The sequence below is a fragment of the Saimiri boliviensis genome, chromosome 20 (genome assembly GCF_048565385.1).
Source record: "Saimiri boliviensis isolate mSaiBol1 chromosome 20, mSaiBol1.pri, whole genome shotgun sequence".
Taxonomy (NCBI): Eukaryota; Metazoa; Chordata; class Mammalia; order Primates; family Cebidae; genus Saimiri; species Saimiri boliviensis.
The window spans coordinates 28579900-28598607 of record NC_133468.1 but is presented as its reverse complement, the minus strand read 5'-3'; the positions used below and the strand labels follow the sequence as shown (position 1 = coordinate 28598607).

Below are 18708 nucleotides of genomic sequence, written 5' to 3'. Positions count from 1 at the left end.
TGTTCGTTGTCCTGAATTTATGGAGGAGATTTTCCTTATCTGCATGTGTAGATAAAGCTGAAATCATTAATGATTAATGATTTAGAAGTAGTGTAACTGATTTAACCCACAGGTCACTTGGACCGACTTTTTTTTTTTTGAGACGGAGTTTCGCTCTTGTTACCCAGGCTGGAGTGCAATGGCACGATCTCGGCTCACCGCAACCTCCGCCTCCTGGGTTCAGGCAATTCTGCCTCAGCCTCCTGAGTAACCGGGATTATAGGCACGCGTCACCATGCCAAGCTAATTTTTTGTATTTTTAGTAGAGACGGGGTTTCACTACGTTGACCAGGTTGGTCTCGATCTCTCGACCTTGTGATCCACCCGCCTCGGCCTCCCAAAGTTGGACTTTCTTTTTTTGGTGTTATAAACATTGCTGTGTTCAGTGTTGTCCCTCATGTCTTTGTATACACTTGATAGATTATTGGAAGTGAAATCTTGCCAAATCAAAAGGCAGTGGAGGTTTTACATTTTGGTAGATGTAACCGGGCGAGATTGCTCATGCCTGTAATCCCAGCAGTTTGGTAGGCTGAGTCAGATGGATCACTTGAGGTCAGGAGCTCAAGACCAGCCTGGTCAACATAGTAAAACCCTCATCTCTACTAAAAATACGAAAATTAGCTGGATGTGGTGGTGCACTCCTGTAGTCCCAGCTACTCGGGAGAATGTTTGAACCCGGAGGCAGAGGTTGCAGTGAGCTGAGATTGCGCCACTGCACTTCAGCCTGGGTGGCAGAACGAGACTCCGTCTCAGAAAAAAAAAAATTTTTTTTCAAAAGATTTTAATCACATCTGCGATTAGAAATGAAATGGTTAGATAACTTCAACCCATGTTAACAGCATTGTGTACTAAGGGGCCACTTTAGTAAAGGCCAGCAAAGATACAGGCATGAGCCGCCATACCCGGCTGGAGTTTTGCTCTTGTTTCCCAGGCTGTAGTGCAGTTGTGCCATCTCTGCTGACTGCAACCTCCGCCTCCCGGGTTCAAGCGATTCTCCTGCCTTAGCCTCCCCAGTAGCTGGGATTATAGGTGCCTGCCACAGCTCCTGGCTAATTTTTTGTATTTTTAGTGGAGAGGGGGTTTCGCCATGTTGGGCAGGCTGTTTTTGAACTCATCTCAGGTGATCCGCCCACCTCGGCCTCCCAGTGAGCTGGAATTGCAGGCATGAGCCACCGCGCCTGGCCCCACACCTTTTTGGAAGCTAGTTTGCTCATGAAGTTCTGCATCACACTGGAACCTAACTTAGGCATTGACTCTGCTGTCATTGCACGCTAAGACCCCCCTGAAGTTTCCGTGTTAAAGAGGTTAAAGAGTATATATTTGTACCTTTTATTTATTTATTTTTTGAGACAGTTACTCTCTTTTTGCCCAGTCTGAAGTGCAGTGGTGCCATCTTGGCTCACTGCAACCTCTGCCTCCCAGGTTCAAGCAATTATTCTGCGTCAGCTTCCCAAGTAGCTGGAATTACAGGCGCCCACCACTGTGCCTAGCCAATTTTGTATTTTTAACGTATATGGGGTTTCACCGTGTTGGCCAGGCTGGTCGGGTGATTCGTCTACGTTGGCTTCCCAAAGTGCTAGGATCACAGGCATGAGTCACTGTGCTAGGCTGGGGAGGCTTCTTAAGTCAGTTGTATATTGTGTTACTGTTCTACACTTGGGCCCTCTGGAAATCCTGCAGAGGATAGCTCTAGCGGCCAGGTATCTTGCTGAAAATTAATAATGTATGTACATGAAAAACCCAACAAGTAGAATTTGAAAGCGGGGCTAATTTTACATAGTTTTCTTTCTGGGGAGAATGTTTTTATCCCTGACAGCGATTCATTTCACTTAAATAGCTTGTAGTTTGTTTCTTTCATTTTTCTCAGGGTTTGGGTTTGGTTTGTTTCCTGTAAGTTTTGCCCTTGCCTCCTTCCTCCTTGTGCCTGTAGGGTCATATGCTGGTTTGGCAGCCACCAGGCCCATCCCAACCTTTTTCTTGGCACACCTTCTCTAGTATGGCCAGGACAGCGACTTGGGTTCCACATCTATGACTAACCATTTTCATTCTGTTCTACAGCTTTGACAATTATTCTGCCAATGTTATGGTAGATGGAAAACCAGTGAATCTGGGCTTATGGGATACAGCTGGACAAGAAGATTATGACAGATTACGCCCCCTATCCTATCCACAAACAGTAAGAATTGCAGTTGATTTTTAATGTCTTTTAGAGTATACAATTCTTGAGCGTTTAATTAGTGCATGTTACCTATGGACTTGCTTATATTGCCATCATTTGAGTATTGAGTAATAGCAAACAGTAAAATTGGTTCAGTATAAACATCCCCCTAGATGCAAACCAGGGTTTTTGTGTTTTGAGAATTGCAGATGTTCCATTGCAGCTCATTTTACAGTCTTCCATTTAGTTTTAGAATAACCATTAGAAAGAGGTACTTTTTGTTTCGTTTTGCTTTTGCAAACCAGTTTTTAACAGCAATTAGTTTGAAGACAGTTTGCTGTGTGACAGTTTCGTACCACAGAATCAAATTAAGCAAAGATTCAGGTTTCTTTAATCCAAGTTAGTAACTTTTACAGGTTTAATACTTTTTTTTTCCCCATAAAATACGTAATTTGTGTGGGCATTGAACCTAAGTCTATTCAGTGTAAATAGAGGTTTTGGTTTTGTAAAATGTATCCACTGTATCCAATCAGAAAAAAAAGTTTGGTTTTGCTTCTGTATCAGACAACTAAGTGGTTTATTTACCAAAGCTAATTAGAGCAATAGCTGGTGAAAATAGTGGGCATTTAGTTAAAGAAGCAGTTGTCTTACTTGTGTATCATTTGCTTTTCTTGTTACATGTTTGTTCTCCTTCATTTATTTATTTATTTATATTTTTATTTTTTTGAGATGGAGTCTGGCTCTGTTGCCCAGGCTGGAGTGCAATGGCGCAATCTCAGCTCACTGCAACCTCTACCTCCCGGGTTCAAACAATTCTCTTGCCTTAGCCTCCCAAGTAGCTGGGATTACAGGTGTTTACCACCATGCCCAGCTAATTTTTTGTGTTTTTAGTAGAGACGGGGTTTCACCATGTTGGCCAGGCTGGTCAAACTCCTGACCTCGTGATCCACCTGCCTTGGCTTCCCAAAGTGCTAGGATTACAGGCATGAGCCACCTTGCCTGGCCTATTTATTTATTTCTTTTGAGGTGGAGTTTCGCTCGTCACCCAGGCTGGAGTGCAGTGGCTCAATCTCAGTTCACTGCAACCTCCACCTTCCAGGTTTAAGCAATTCTTCTGCCACATCCTCCCCAGTAGCTGGGATTACAAGCCTCTGCCACTATGCTCAGCTAATTTTGTATTTTTAGTAGAGGCAGAGTTTCACCATGTTGGCCTGACTGGTCTCAAACTCCTGATCTGAGGTGATCCACCCACCTCGGCCTCTTATAGTGCTGGAATTATAGGTGTGAGCCACTGCACCCAGCCGCTGTTCTTCATTTTTAAGTGTCTTTTTTTTTTTTTTTTTTTTTTTTTTTTTTTGAGATGGAGTTTCACTTCTGGATTGCAGTGGCATGATCTCAGCTCACTGCAATCTCTGCCTTCCTGGTTCAAGCGATTCTCCTGCCTCAGCCTCTCGAGTACCTGGGATTATAATTGCCCATCACCACTCCCGACTAATTTTTGTATTTTTAATAGAGATGAGGTTTCACCATGTAGTCCAGGCTGGTCTTGACCTCCTCGCTTCAGGTGATCCACCCACCTCAACTTCCCAAAGTGCTGGGATTATAGGCGTGAGCCTCCAAACCCCACCTAAAAGTGTCTTTTAAAAGTTTTGGCATCAGCGACTAACTAGTTGAAGCAAAACTTAATTATGCTTGAGATTCTTTGGGTTGCTATCCTGTGTGAGTGTTTTAGCTCTGACCTCAGGTAGGCTTCTTGCTCTCTCTAGTCTTTGCCTGTCTTACTCTAGAGTGAAATGAGTTGATACATGTCACGCACGCACAGCAGTCCTGGGCACTTAGCACACACTGTGGGGCCAGCCGTTGTCAGAATTCTCCTCTTCCTCAGCGTGTGTATGGGCCAGCCTAGAGAGTGCTGCATTCCACATTGTGCCCAAACGAGTGGAAATTGTGTGGGTGCTCAGCACACCTGGGTTAGCAGGAGGGATTGGGGTTGGGGTCAGGAAGACATCCTAAAGAAAGGCTGGCTTTGAGCCTTGATTGATGATGAGGCAATCTGTGATTGATTCAACCAGAACTTTGTCTTAGGGGGTAATATGGATGAAAATCACTTCAGGAGTTCAAGTCTGTTGTATTAAAAATCAGTCAATAATCTCCAAACAATTTAAATTTTTCAGTACCTTAGGAAACTACTCTATACTCAGTGAATGTTTAATTTCCAGATTGTAAGTGGATTTCCAGATTGTAAGTAGATTATAAAGCATACTGGCTGGTAGAGTAGGAGTCTCCAGCCCACTGGACACATCTGGAAGGGTGTGGTGTCATTCTGAGAAATGACAGTCACCCTGCTGTGACTCAGGGGGTACTGGGCAGGGCGAGGCCTTTCTTTAAGGGAGGCCTCACAGTAAGTCAAGGGTGACTTGGCAAGAGTCCCACTTTGTGTTCTCAGAAACACACAGATAAGGAAGGAGAACTCTCCTCAGATTGAACAAAGCTGTAGAGAGTGAGGCTGAAATAAAAGTGTGTGTTTTCCTTATAGGTCTAGCACTTCAACTTCATGGCTCATCTGTGTGAGATTTTCCTAAAAAATATTTGAATAGCAAGAAAGGAGTGTGACATGGTTTTTGCCCTCAGGTAGTTCACAGAAAAGTCCCATAAACCATGTAATACACCCTGTACCAGCAAGGGGGTGAGCAGGGTGCTTACGGAACGAGAGGGGAGAGTACCCACCCAACAGTGGAAGCCTTCCTGTCTGGACTCCTTCAGAGATAAGGAAATTATCTTAACAACTCAGGGCAGGCCATAGATGCTCAGATACCAATGTCTGGAAGGTCTCATCCCTTCGAGCCACATTGTCCTAAGAAGAACAGGCCCTGGTAGTGACATGCTGGAACTTGGGTCTCTTGTTGACAAAGGGGAAACCTCTAAATTTGGTACTAAATGGAATGTGGCCCTTGATTGCTGGCTCTGCAGTCTGTAGACCTATTTATGCGGCTCATCCAGGATTGCCTAGACACATTGCCAAAGGACCATTTGGAAGATTTCTTCTCTAGGGCATCTTAAAAAGAGATACTGCATTTCCTGTGGTCATTTAACACTGGCATCCTTCTCTGGTGGGTAGCCCTGTGTGGCTGAGTTAAATCTGTTCAGACCATTCATTTCTTCTTAGTTCTCCAAAAGATGGTGAGCAGGTAGTCGCTGTTCTCAGTTGACATTGCCCTTCAGGTTTTTATTTTTCAGAATTAATAATCCTTAAATTATTTTCTCTTGGAAATATTTCCTAAGTTCTCCATACTCATCATGAGTTGGCATGCACAGAATCAAGTCATGTCAGTGTAATGCTCAAGTCTAGCGTTTTCTCTTGTGTAGGTTACCTGTATTTATTTGCCTGCTTGCACCAGGATTGGTGGTAAGACAAGTTGGGAGCCTGAGTGACCTGCCAGTGTCACAGCGAGGCCTGAGCCCTGTGTGTGTCCTGAGACTCAGGCTGTGCAGCGGGTTTGCTGAGATGTTGAGTGTCCATGTTGGGGTCAACTACGATCCCAGTGCATCATGCCAGTCGTTTCATTTTCTCTCTGCTAAAGGTGTTTTCTTTTTTTTGAGATGGAGTTCGCTCTTGTTGCCCAGGCTGGAGTACAATAGTGTGATCTTGGCTCACTGCATCCTCCGCCTCCTGGGTTCAAGTGACTCTCCTGCCCTAGCCTCCGGAGTATCTGGGATTACAGGCTCGTGCCACTACACCCAGCCAATTTTGTATTTTTAGTAGAGATGGAGTTTCTCCTTGTTGGTCAGGCTGGTCTCGAACTCCCGACCTCAGGTGATCTGCCCGCCTCAGCCTCCCAAAGTGCTGAGATTACTGGCATCAGCCACCATTCCTGGCCTGTGCTAAAGGTTTTAAAGTGGTGGGCTAGACTCTTGTGAGGGTAGATAAAAAGAAAAACTGCAGTGTTCGGCTTGCAGTTTTGAGTTTCAAAAGGCTTCAGCCTTTGTGAGGTTGGCTGTTACAAGTGTCAGTGTCCTGCAGCCAGAGAGCACCAGGCACACACCTGTGGTTAAACAGAACTGGATTTGTTACCCTTCGTTGTGAGGGAGACACGTACCTGGGGCCTCTGGAAGTCGGAACTTGTTCCTACTGGCTGGGAGTAGGGGATATTTGTTTATTTTTGTGGTTTATATGATTATCTTGGATTTGTCAGTGCTTAGAAAAGATTATGAGTTGGCTGGGCGTGGTGGGTCATACCTGTAATCTCAGCACTTTGGGAGGCTGAGGCGGGCGGATCATCTGATGTCAGGAGTTCAAGACCAGCCTGGCCAACATGGTGAAAACCTATCTTAAAAAAAAAAAAAAAGATTATGAGTTGTGTTTTTTGTTTGTTTGTTTGTTTTTAAATAACATTTCTTTACTTTTGGTCTCATTTCAGCATGGTTACACAGGTAACCTTATCTGATGTCAGTGTTCTGTGAGATTATTCTGTTTGATAATAATACCTCCATTGCAAAGCAGTGAGTGCCAGGGTGGTTCTCAGGTGCCAGGGGCTGCTTTTCTTTTTTCTAAGCTTCTTTTCTTGGCACCTCCACATTGAGGTTGTATGTCCAGCCTCTTTTAGTTCTTCAGTCTTTTCTCTGCTTGTACATCCTGGTCCTTTGCCCTGTGTGTAGAATGTCTGTATTTTTGTTGTTTTTTGTTTGTTTGTTTGTTTTTTGAAATGGAGTCTCACTGTCGCCCAGGCTGGAGTGCAGTGACACAATCTCTGCTCACTGCAACCTCTGCCTCACCAGCTCAAGTGATTCTCCTGCCTCAAGCCTCCCAAGTAGCTGGGACTACAGGTGTGTGCTACCATGCCCAGCTAATTTTTGTATTTTTAGTAGAGACGGGATTTTGCCATGTTGGGCCAGGCTGGTCTCGAACTCCTGACCTCAGCTGATTCGCCCACCTTGGCCTTCCAAAGTGCTCAAATTACAGGTGTGAGTCTCCACGCCCAGCCAGATGTCTTGTGTTTTTTAAAATTCCAAACCTGAAAGTAAAATCTAGGTGGATAGCATTTGGAAGAGAATAAAATGAAGTAGAAACAACACTGCTATTTTTTAGTAGTGAGATCTCAGCTGTCCAGATTTCTGTCCTGTCTTTTTTTTTTTTTTGAGACGGAGTTTCGCTCTTGTTACCCAGGCTGGAGTGCAATGGCGCGATCTTGGCTCACCGCAACCTCCGCCTCCTGGGTTCAGGTAATTCTCCTGCCTCAGCCTCCTGAGTAGCTGGGATTACAGGCATGCGCCACCATGTCCAGCTAATTTTTTGTATTTTTAATAGAGACGGGGTTTCACCAAGTTGACCAGGATGGTCTCGATCTCTTGACCTTGTGATCCACCCGCCTCAGCCTCCCAAAGTGCTGGGATTACAGGCTTGAGCCACCGCGCCCGGCTGCCCTGTCTTACTCTATAGAAAGTGGACCCATCTGTTGTGGATGGTTCCAGCTGTGGGGCAGGAGGCTGCAGGAAGAGCGGCCCTGGCTGCCCTTCTCACTACTGAGAAGGGAGTGGTGTACGATGCAGGAGTATCAAAGGCGTTGAAGGCATCATGTGCGTAACAGGCACTCGCGAGTCTGGGTTGGTCAGAAAGTGGAAAGTGTCCTGAGGTTGACTAGAAACATGGGCTGGTGACCGGAGACAGCGAGCCTCCCAGCCAGGGTCAACCAGCGTAGCTTCTGTGCGATGCATCAGGACAGCGGCGGGCGGGAGGAGCAGATGCTAGGAAGCGAGTACCAGAAGCACTAGACGGGATTTCAGGAAGCTATGTTTAGCGGGGAACGAGGAAGGAACAAGGAAGGAACAGGCAGATGGCGTAGCGTGAACACAGGGTGGAAAGTGGAACTGCTTGCTCCTGTCGTGCGTGTTTCTTCTCCATCAAGAAGGAGGCTCTTAAAAAATCGAAAGGGTGCCACAAATGTGATCAGAGGCTCTTTTGAAGCTGCATTTTCGTAACTGATTTTCTATGAGCCTTTCTCACGATAAAGATTTGGCACCATATCAAGTCCTTGGGAGGACAGATCTTCAAAAATAGCCCATAGATTAAACCCAGATAGCTGTGGAAACTAATATCCTCTTGGAATGATAAGTCAGAAAAGCTTGAGTGAGATGAAATTAAAATAATTTTCTCTTCTGCCCTTTTCTTAAAAGAGTTCCAGGGTTCTGTTGGAAGAGTGAATCTGTTTTTATTGGAACAAAGAAATAAATTGACAGCATTGTGATAAACCCTGGAAATGTCACTTATAAAAGGCGTCCATGGCTGGGCGCAGTGTCTCACACCTGTAATCCCAGCAATTTGGGAAGCCTAGGCAGGTAGATCATCTGAGGTCAGGAGTTTGAGACCAGCCTGGTCAACATGGTGAAACCCCATCTCTACTAAAAACGCAAAGCATTAGCTGAGTGTACACCGTGGTGCGTGCCTGTAGTCCCAGCTACTTGGGAGGCTGAGGCAGGAGAATCGCTCGAACCTGGGTGGTGGAGGTTGCGGTAAGCTGAGATTGTGCCATCGCACTCCAGCCTGGACAACAGAGCCAGACTCCATGTCAAAAAACAAACAAAAAAACTTGTCTTTAAGGGGTGGCTTCCCCCAGACCTTCAAAGGGGGCCTGAATTGGAGGTTTTAGGGTCAGCAACAGTGTTGATTTTGATAATGCAAGTCTGTGAATTCAAACCAGACTCCCACGACTAGTTGGAAGATAGGAACATTTCTGCATAGGAGACTTGGAATGATCTAGCAGCATTAAAACTGTCAGCCCTGAGGCCCGGCTATGTTCTGGGGGAACCCTTTGTAGGGTAGACGTCATTTACAGACAGGTACCTTTTCTGTTTGCTGTGGCTTTAGCTAGGCAGTGTCTGAGAACTTGATGGAGCACTTGAAAGATGTGCCTGTGGCTCCTGCAAACCTCTCTGGCTGTGCGGGCTGTTGGAGAGTCTGGTGGGTGCTGCCGTGGGAGGAGAAGCACGTTGTTGCACTCCCTCAGGATCTGCCTGACTTCTGTCTTGACCACTGTTGAACTTATCCCAGCTTTTGACCAGGTAGCATGAAGTGTTTCGGTGGCATTTGTCATCAAAGATGTGTTAGATTATTATATGCTTTTGGATCCCTCCAGAGGGTTAAGACAAAATTCTGGTAATGAATTGGTTGGTAAGAGGTATGTTGATTTTTATTTTCCTCAGTCTGTACTAAACTCAAACCAAGTTCTCATGCATTACTAGGTTGGAGAAACGTACGGTAAGGATATAACCTCCCGGGGCAAAGACAAGCCGATTGCCGTATGTAAAACTTTAGTCCACTTCAGTTTCAAGCTTTCTCTGTTCTCTCATTTCATTTCGTTTTCCTAGGATTTCTTATTAAGCCTCAAGCTCCTTGAGTGTTTTATATTTAATTCACTCAAGGTTGGGGTTTTGCTTGATGAACTAAGCTTCATTAGAGTGTGACAGTTTACCTTCTGGCTTGAATTAAGGCAGTTTGTGAACTGCAATCTTCCCCTCCTCCCAAGTGAAAGGAGGGGTGGGTGAGAGGGCCCCTCTCTTGGCTGGTTGGAGATGCAGATGTGTAGACTCCTCCTGGAAGCCCACCTGGCTGTGTGCCGAGCCGGAGTAGGACTAACCTTGTTGCCAGGGCCTTTTTTCTCCGCTTCGGTGTCCCATGTGGTGGGGCTGTCTGGGCACAGCTGTGCGGTGCTGCTGAGCTAACCCCACTGTGCTTGAGATGGTGTGCCGGGTGCTGTGGTGATTCTTGGATGAGCTTGTGCATGCGCCAGCATTCTTCAAATGCCAGTTATAAAAAGCTGTTGTGTGGGATGTTTCTTTCTCTTTCAGGTACGAGGTAACAGCTGGATGGTTGAAAGTGTGGCTTGGGAATTGTATGCATTTCGTAAAGTAACATAATTGCCTTTTTCCAGGAGAATATGTGATCAATCTAGCATTTTAGAAATTCTTAGGCATTTAAAAATTTACCTGTAGGTAAATACTTGAATTTGATTTGACACAAAATACAGAATGGAGGCCTGAAGCACTCTGCACTGTGTCCTCCGCATCCGCTCTTCATGCCTCTGCTTTAGCCACAGCTGCCCTGGGAGCGGGTTCTCCAGAGGCCCTGGCTGTGCTGACACTAGGGCAGCGTGAGGGTGGTTTTCAGCTGTGAAGGTGCCAGTTACATACTAAGCTCTCCTTCCTTGTGGAGGGAAGGACCCAAGTAGCAAATATTGGAGCCTCCACTTGGTGCCGGGAACTGTGACAGGTACCTCTCGAAGGGAGTTGAATTGAACCAGTGACCACCTAAAAACATTTGTACTTGACATGTCAGCGGGGAGCCTGATTTTTTTGTAGATTCTGTATTATTATTATTATTATTTTATTTTTTTGAGGTGGAGTTTTGTTCTGTTGCACAGGCTGGAGTGCAGTGGCTTGATCTCGGTTCAACCTCTGCATCCCGGGTTCAAGTGATTCTCCTGCCTCAGCCTCCTGAGTAGCTGGGATTACAGGTGCCCGCCACCATGTCCAGCTAATTTTTGTATTTTTAGTAGAGACGGGGTTTTGCCATCTTGGCCAGGCTGGTCTTGAACTCCTGACTTTGTGATCTACTCACCTCGGCCTCCCAAAGTGCTGGGATCACAGGCATGAGCCACCATGCCCAGCAGATCCTGTTTTTAAAATTAACTCTGCTTTTGGGAAATAGGAGAGCAGATTTTACAGAAATGTTGGAATCATACCTTCATACTTGATTTTTTTCTGTTTAGATAGACGGAAAGGAAGCCTCCCAGGGGTCTGGTCTGATCCTCCCTATCCTCGAAGAACTTCCTGCATCATTCTCTCTTCACATTCCCCATTTTCAGAAGTAACTGGTGGCTTGACATGCTGGGTTTGGTTTGGGAGCCTCTGACAAACTGAAAGGGTGGATTGGGTGGATCAGGGAGCATCTGATCAAGCCACCTATACCTAGTATAGTAGACACGCTCTGTGCCTGACAAGTGCTTCCCGGCAACATCTAGAATACAAAGTGCATGCTTCGTTCTAAGGTCGTTGTCTAAATGTTTCCCTGTGTTTCCTTTTTGTAGGATGTGTTCTTAATTTGCTTTTCCCTTGTGAGTCCTGCATCATTTGAAAATGTCCGCGCAAAGGTAGGTGGGGACGTAAAGGATGTATGTAAGTTATAAAACGACCCTCTCAGAAAGAAATACTTTACAATACCATTTACTCCTAGGAATTTTCAGTTCTTTAAATTGGATTTTGGCAGTTTGCTACTTAGGTACATAATTGGGTTGGTTTGCTTTTTGAGATGGGCGTCTTACTTACTCTGTTGTCCAGGCTGGAGTGTGGTGGTGACACTAGAGCTCACTGTAACCTTGAACACCTGGGCTCAAACAGTTCTCTGGCCTCAGCCTCCTGAGTAGCTGGGATCAAAAATGTGCACCACCATGCCTGGGTAATCTTGAAAAAATTTTGTAGAGCTGGTTTTATAGACCCTGGCTGGTGTCAAACTCCTGGGCTGAAGTGATCCTTCTGCTTTAGCCTCCCAAAAGTGCTGGGATTATAGGTGTGAGCCACCATGCCTGGCTCATCAGCAGATTATTTATTTATTTTTGAGACAGAGTCTTGCACTGTCATCCAGGCTTGGAGTGCAGTGGTGTAGCCTTGGCTCACTGCAGCCTCCGCCTTCTGGTTCAAGTGATTCTCCTTCCTCAGCCTCCCAAGAAGCTGGGATTACAGGTGCTCACCACCACACCTGGCTAATTTTTGTACTTTTAGTAGATACAGGGTTTTACCATGTTGGCCAGGCTGATCTTGAACTCCTGGCCTCAAGTGATCCCGCCTCAGACTCCCAAAGTGCTGAGATTTCAGGTGTGAGCCACTGTGCCCGACCTAATATGTGGATTTTTAAAGCTTCAGGTTCTGGTTCAGAAGTTTCCTGGGCCTCATTAAAATAATGAAGCACACAATTATTAGAATTGTTCTAATAAAAATAATGACCATTTCTTTCTATTCCAGTCTCTTTCACAAACTTCTTAGTGAAAATGACAAGCAGGAGAGGCCCTTTAGTAGGGACATTTTCAGTGGGGATAATGGCAGGAGAGCTGAGACCTCGGGCTAGGTAGTTTATTCTCATTTCTGAACAGATGATGAATTTTCTCAGATGACCCAAAGAACTTGTTTTACCAAAGACAAAATGATTTGCTTTGGGAGGAACTTCTTCCCTTTGTCCCTCTTTTCCCCACCCGCTTCCATGGTTGTAGAGCCAATTCTGTCCCATCATGATCATCATGATCTGGAAGTCCTGGCTTGCTAATGGAGCACCTGAGATGTTCCTTATGGCTCCAGGGTTGGGCTGAAGGTGTGAACCGCATGAAGGCTGGTGGGGCGGCAGTGCCTGAGGTTGTCTAGTGTGCGTGCCCCTGCTGGATGTGATTTAGGTGAAGGACGTCTGTAAAGGAGCGCCTCACAACCTCTGTTCCTTCTTCACATCTAGTGGTATCCTGAGGTGCGGCACCACTGTCCCAACACTCCCATCATCCTAGTGGGAACTAAACTTGATCTTAGGGATGATAAAGACACGATCGAGAAACTGAAGGAGAAGAAGCTGACTCCCATCACCTATCCGCAGGGTCTAGCCATGGCTAAGGAGATTGGTATGGAAACCTGCGTTTTTCCTCTGCCTTGTACCTCTTTTGGTGACTGAGACTGGAGTCCAGTCTGGGAAAGGAGGGAATGTCTCCTACTCGGGGCCTGGCTTACTCTTGGGAAAAAGTTGGCAAGGCCCTCTGGGTCTTCATGTCAGCGTTGGAAGATGGAGGCAGGGCTGGGAGCCGGCAGGTGCCCGGGACCCAGGAGCTGCCTCCCAGCGGTGTTGTGATCAGAAGAGAGTGGTGTCGAGTGTATATTGTATGTGGCCGTGTTTCTTGTAGGTGCTGTAAAATACCTGGAGTGCTCGGCGCTCACACAGCGAGGCCTCAAGACAGTGTTTGACGAAGCGATCCGAGCAGTCCTCTGCCCACCTCCCGTGAAGAAGAGGAAGAGGAAATGCCTGCTGCTGTAAATGTCTGAGCCCCTTGTTCTTGGCCCTGTCCTTTGGAACCTTTGTACGCTTTGCTCAAAAAACGGTGGAGCCTTCGCACTCAATGCCAACTTTTTGTTACAGATTAATTTTTCCATAAAACCATTTGGAACCAATCAGTAATTTTAAGGTTTTGTTTGTTCTAAATGTAAGAGTTCAGACTCACATTCTATTAAAATTTAGCCCTAAAATGACAAGCCTTCTTAAAGCCTTATTTTTCAAAAGCCCCTATTCTTGCTCAGATTAAGAGTTGCCAAAATACCTTCTGAACTACACTGCATTGTTGTGCTAAGAACACCGAGCACTAAACTGTGTAAGACCTTCGTCTTTCAGAAGACTGTAGCTTCTGCAGTTAGGAGATGCAGACACTTTCTAAGTAGTTTTCAGATGCGTAAAGCAGAACAGCCTCCCAAATGAAGCGTTGCCATTTAACTCACCAGTGATGTATCAGCCCATGTTCACGACCTAACATTGTACTGTAATGGAATGGGTGTAAACAGCTCAGCTCTTCAGATCAGTCTTTTTGATTTCACAGTTTTCTAAAAATTAGTTGTTCAGCTTTTGCTGAGATTTTGAACAGAACTCATGTGTTTCCTCTAATGAAGTATTCTGTTTAGTTGTGGGTGTGCCGGGTGGGGTGTGTGTGATCAAAGGACAAAGATGGTATTCTGACAAAATACAAAGTGGAGAGCTACACTACATTTTACAAGGAATAAAAGTGTCACAGGTAAAAACTCTAAAAGGTTAATTTCTGTCAAATGCAGTAGATGATGAAAGAAAGGTTGGTATTATCAGGAAGTGTTTTCTTAAGCTTTTCCTTTCTCTTGCACCTGCCATCCCTCCCCAAATTGGGCATTTAATTCATCTTTAAACTGGTCGTTCCCTTAGTCGCTAACTTAGTAAGTGCTTTTCTTATAGAACCCCTTCTTACTGAGCAATATGCCTCCTTGTATTATAAAATCTTTCTGATAATGCATTAGTTTTTTTTTGTAGATTAGTAAAAGTGCTTTCCATGTTACTTTATTCAGAGCTAATAAGTGCTTTCCTTAGTTTTCTAGTAACTAGGTGTAAAAATCATGTGTTGCAGCTTTATAGTTTTTAAAATATTTTAGATAATTCTTAAACTATGAACCTTCTTAACATCACTGTCTTGCCAGATTACCGACACTGTCACTTGACCAATACTGACCCTCTTGACCTCGCCCACGCGGACACATGCCTCCTGTAGTTGCTTTGCCTAATGATGTTCCTTTGGGTCTGTGAGGTTCTGTAAACTGTGCTAGTGCTGACGATGTTCTGTACAACTTAACTCACTGGCAAGAATACAACGTTGGACCTTTCAACCACTACAACATTTTTTAAATTGACAGTTGCAGAATTGTGGAGTGTTTTTACATTGATCTTTTGCTAATGCAATTAGCACTATGTTTTGCATGTATGACTTAATAAATCCTTGAATCATACGAGACTGGTAATACTGGCGTTTTTGAGACTTGAACAAGTTCCTGGTGTATGTTGTTTGCCTCGCTTTAAAGTCCTGGGTTGTTGGAGACAGTCATTTTCAATGTGTGTCTCCACACAGGAGGGACAGAGGGAGTGCCATGTCAAGGGGAGAACTGGGTAAGCCCAGTTAATACAGCAGGCGTGGAGGTGACGTTCATGTTTGGACCTTTTGAACAGTGGCGAATCTCTGATGGAGAAACCCACATCGGGGTGCGAGCACACATCCTGGCCCAGAGCTTGGAGCTTGAAGATGCAGATGTTGGGACTCCAGACTGGCCCTGGAAGAGTAAAGGTTGGTGAACCACACGCCCTCAAGGTTCTTTCCAGAGGCTGGATGGGTGGCTTATGCCTATAAGCCCAGTGCTTTGGGAGGCTGAGGCAGGAGGAGCACTTGAGCTTGGGAGTTCTAGACGAGCCTGGACAACAGAGAGCGAGCTCTCTACCAAAAAAAAAAAAAAAAAAAAAAAAGGCACCTGAACTTGTACTATACAAAGGTTCATGTTAAAATTAGTTTTTTTTTTTTTTTGTTTTTTGAGACGGAGTTTCGCTCTTGTTACCCAAGCTGGAGTGCAATGGCGTGATCTCGGCTCACCGGGTGGAGGCAATTCTCCTGCCTCAGCCTCCTGAGTAGCTGGGATTACAGGCACACACCACCATGCCCAGCTAATTTTTTTGTATTTTTAGTAGAGACGGGGTTTCACCATGTTGACCAGGATGGTCTCGATCTCTTGACCCCGTAATCCACCCGCCTCGGCCTCCCAAAGTGCTGGGATTACAGGCTTGAGCCACCGCACCCGGCCAAAATTAGTTTTCTTAGTATTCCTTTTTATCGCTTTGAAGATCGTTTAAACAGGTAAATAATGCTGTTTTTGTTTTTTTGAGACAAAGTCTTGCTCTTGTCCCCTAGGCTGGAGGGCAATGGTGCAATCTTGACTCAATGCAACCTCTGCCTCCCAGGTTCAAGCAATTCTGCCTCAGCCTCCCCAAGTAGCTGGGATTACAGGCACACACTACCACACCCATTTTTGTAATTTTAGTAGAAAGGGGGTTTCACCATGTTAGCCAGACTGGTCTCAAACTCCTGACCTCAGGTGATCCACCTGCCTTGGTCCCCCAAAGTCCTGGGATTACAGGTGTGAGCCACCATGCCCGGCTGCAGTTTTTATTTTTTGAGACGGTCTGGCTCTGTCACTAAGGCTGGAGTACAGTGGCGCAGCCGGGGATTGCTGCAGCCTCTGCCCCGTGTTCTTGCCATCCTCCTGCTTAAGCATCTGTAGTAGCTGGGACCACAGGTGCACACCACCCCCCTCCCCAGCTGTTTTCTTTGTATTTTTTGTAGGGTTTCGCCATGTTGACCAGGCTGGTCTCAAACTCTTTAGCTCAAGCAGTCCGCCTGCCTTGATCTCCCAAAGTGCTGGGACTACAGGTGTGAGCCACCATACCTGGCAATATGGAGTTTAAAAAAGTTTTAGTGGTTTTTTAAGAAAAAGTCTTTTCCCTTCATACCCTCTCCAGAAGGAATACTTTGCTTACCTAATTTTTGGTATTTTATCTGCCCGTGTCTAAATTAGGCTTTTTGTGTAAGTGAAACTTTGGAGTTCAGCATTCTCATCCACATTCCCACCACAGAAGATGTGATGCTTGCTTTTCCATTTGCAACTCTCTCTGCCCAAAACTCTGCTCATCCCTCAGTATAATGGTTTCGATGGACTCAAGTTTAGTGCCTGCATGGTCTCTGCTATGTAAACTGCTCACTGGCCATGTTGCGTAGCAGAAAAACTGCTTTTCCTGAAAAACTTCTGGTTTCCTTTGGGATAATCAGTGCTTTGCTTACTTTTCTGTGTACTGAATTCAATTGTGAATTTTTTTTTTTTTTGAGGCAGGGTCTTGCTCTGTCACCCAGGCTGGAGTACAGTGGTGCCATCACAGCTTCTGGGCTCAAGTGATCCTCCTGCCTTAGCTTCCTGAGTAGCTGGGACCACAGGTGTGTGCAACCATGTCCAGCTATTTTTTAAAACTTAGTATACTGAGTCAGGGGTCTCCCTATGTTGCCTAGGCTGGTCTTGAACTCCTGGCCTCAAGCCATCCTTCCACCTCAGCCTCCCAAAGTGCTGGGATTACAGGTATAAGCCATTGTGCCCATCATCAACTGAATTTTCATCTATTGTCTAAACCTTTCAAGATGTTCAGATGTGTTGTCATCCGTTTTCCTGAAGTCATCTGACCTGCACCTCTCTTAGGCACTGGTCATTTCCTTCATCCTGAATGGCTTCTCCAAGAGCTCCTTGAGAGTCTGCTGGAAGTACATACAGTCATGTACCATGTAATGACATTTCAGTCAACAATGTAGTGCATATATGGTAGTGTATGAGATTGTACCTTTTTACTGTACCTTTGCTGTGTATAGATACGCAAATACCACTGTTAACAGCTGCCCACTGTATTCAGTATAGTAAAGTGCTGTGCAGGCTAGTAGCCCAGGAGCAGTGAGCAGGCCCTACCCAAGACTAGGTGTGTGGTAGGCTGTATGGTCTAAGTTTGTGGAAGTCCACTCTGACGTTAACACAGTAAAATCACCCATGTGTTTCTCAGAATGTATACCCATTGTTAAGTAAGGCATTGTTCTTATTTTTGAGCCCCTGCATCTTTGAAAACAACAGTTTTACAGTACTTTTGGCTGGGTCTAAAATTCTAGGTTGGTGATAACATCCCTTTTAAGTTACATTTTTGAGACAGGGTCTCAATTTGTTACCCAGGCTGGAGTACACTGGCATGATCTCGGCTTACTGTGGCCTCGACAACCTGGGCTGAGGCAGTCCTGCTCAGCTTCTCAAGTAGCAGGGCCTACACGTGTGTGCCACCACACCCAGCTCACTTTCTTTGTAGATAGGGGATCTGACTATGTTGCTTAGTCTGCAGATTCTGTGTTTTTCTTTTTTTTTTTCTTTTCTTTTCAGACAGGCTCTTTGTTGAGCAGGCTTAGACTCAAACTCCTGGGCTCAAGTGATCTTCCAACTTCAGGCGTTCATGTAGCTGGGATTACAGGCTTGGTCCACTGCACCCAGCCTCCCATCAGCTAAAAAATTTTATTTTTGGCCAGGCACAGTGGCTCATGCCTGTAATCCCAGCACTTTGGGAGGCTGAGGCTGGCAGATCATTTGAGGTCAGGAGTTTGAAACCAGCCTGGCCAACATGATGAGATGCCGTTTCTATTAAAAGTATAAAAATTAGCCAGGTGTGGTGATGCACACCTGTAATCTCAGCTTCTTGGGAGGCTGAGGCAGGAGAATTGCTTGAACCCAGGAGATGAGGTTGCAATGAGCCAAGATTGCGCCATGTACTCCAGCCTGCGCCACAAAGTGGGACTTTTTTTTTTTTTTTTGAGATGGGATCTTGCTGTGTTGCCCATTCTTGTCTGGAGTTCAAGGAATCCTCCCACTTCGGCCTCCCAAAATGGGATGATTCCAGGCCTGAGCCACTGAGCCTGGCCCCTTCAGATTTCTTTATTTTTTTTGAGATGGAGTTTTGCTCGTTACCCAGGCTGGAGTGCAGTGGCGTGATCTCGGCTCACTGCAACCTCCGCCTCCTGGGTTCAGGCAATTCTCCTGCCTCAGCCTCCTGAGTAGCTGGGATTACAGGCATGCGCCACCATGCCCAGCTAATTTTTTGTATTTTTAGTAAAGACGGGGTTTCACCATGTTGACCAGGATGGTCTCGATCTCTCGACCTCGTGATCCACCCGCCTCGGCCTCCCAAAGTGCTGGGATTACAGGCGTGAGCCACCGCGCCCGGCCGCCCCTTCAGATTTCTGAAGGCAGTTATTCCATTACCTTCCTCAGCAATTTCTGTTGGGATGTATTTTTTTCTTAAATCTTGTGAGACTGTCCTTTTCTCTTCCATGCCCTAGGGTTTATTTTATCCACTGTACTGTGCA

General features: G+C 45.6%; 1 protein-coding gene across 2 annotated transcripts in view; it reads left to right on the top strand.

Moving 5' to 3' along the window:
* The window catches only part of RAC1 (Rac family small GTPase 1), a 29751-nt gene extending 15017 nt beyond the window's left edge, over positions 1 to 14734 (top strand). The window contains exons 3-7 of one of the 2 annotated variants that reach the window (XM_039460588.2): positions 2098 to 2215; positions 9434 to 9490; positions 11278 to 11340; positions 12687 to 12846; positions 13123 to 14734. In XM_039460588.2, the coding sequence (XP_039316522.1) occupies positions 2098 to 2215; positions 9434 to 9490; positions 11278 to 11340; positions 12687 to 12846; positions 13123 to 13253 (529 nt within the window). In that variant the 3' untranslated portion in view covers positions 13254 to 14734. The remainder of the gene's footprint in view (positions 1 to 2097; positions 2216 to 9433; positions 9491 to 11277; positions 11341 to 12686; positions 12847 to 13122) is intronic. The other variant, XM_039460587.2, reaches the window with a different exon arrangement.
* The last annotated feature ends 3974 nt before the right edge of the window (positions 14735 to 18708 follow it).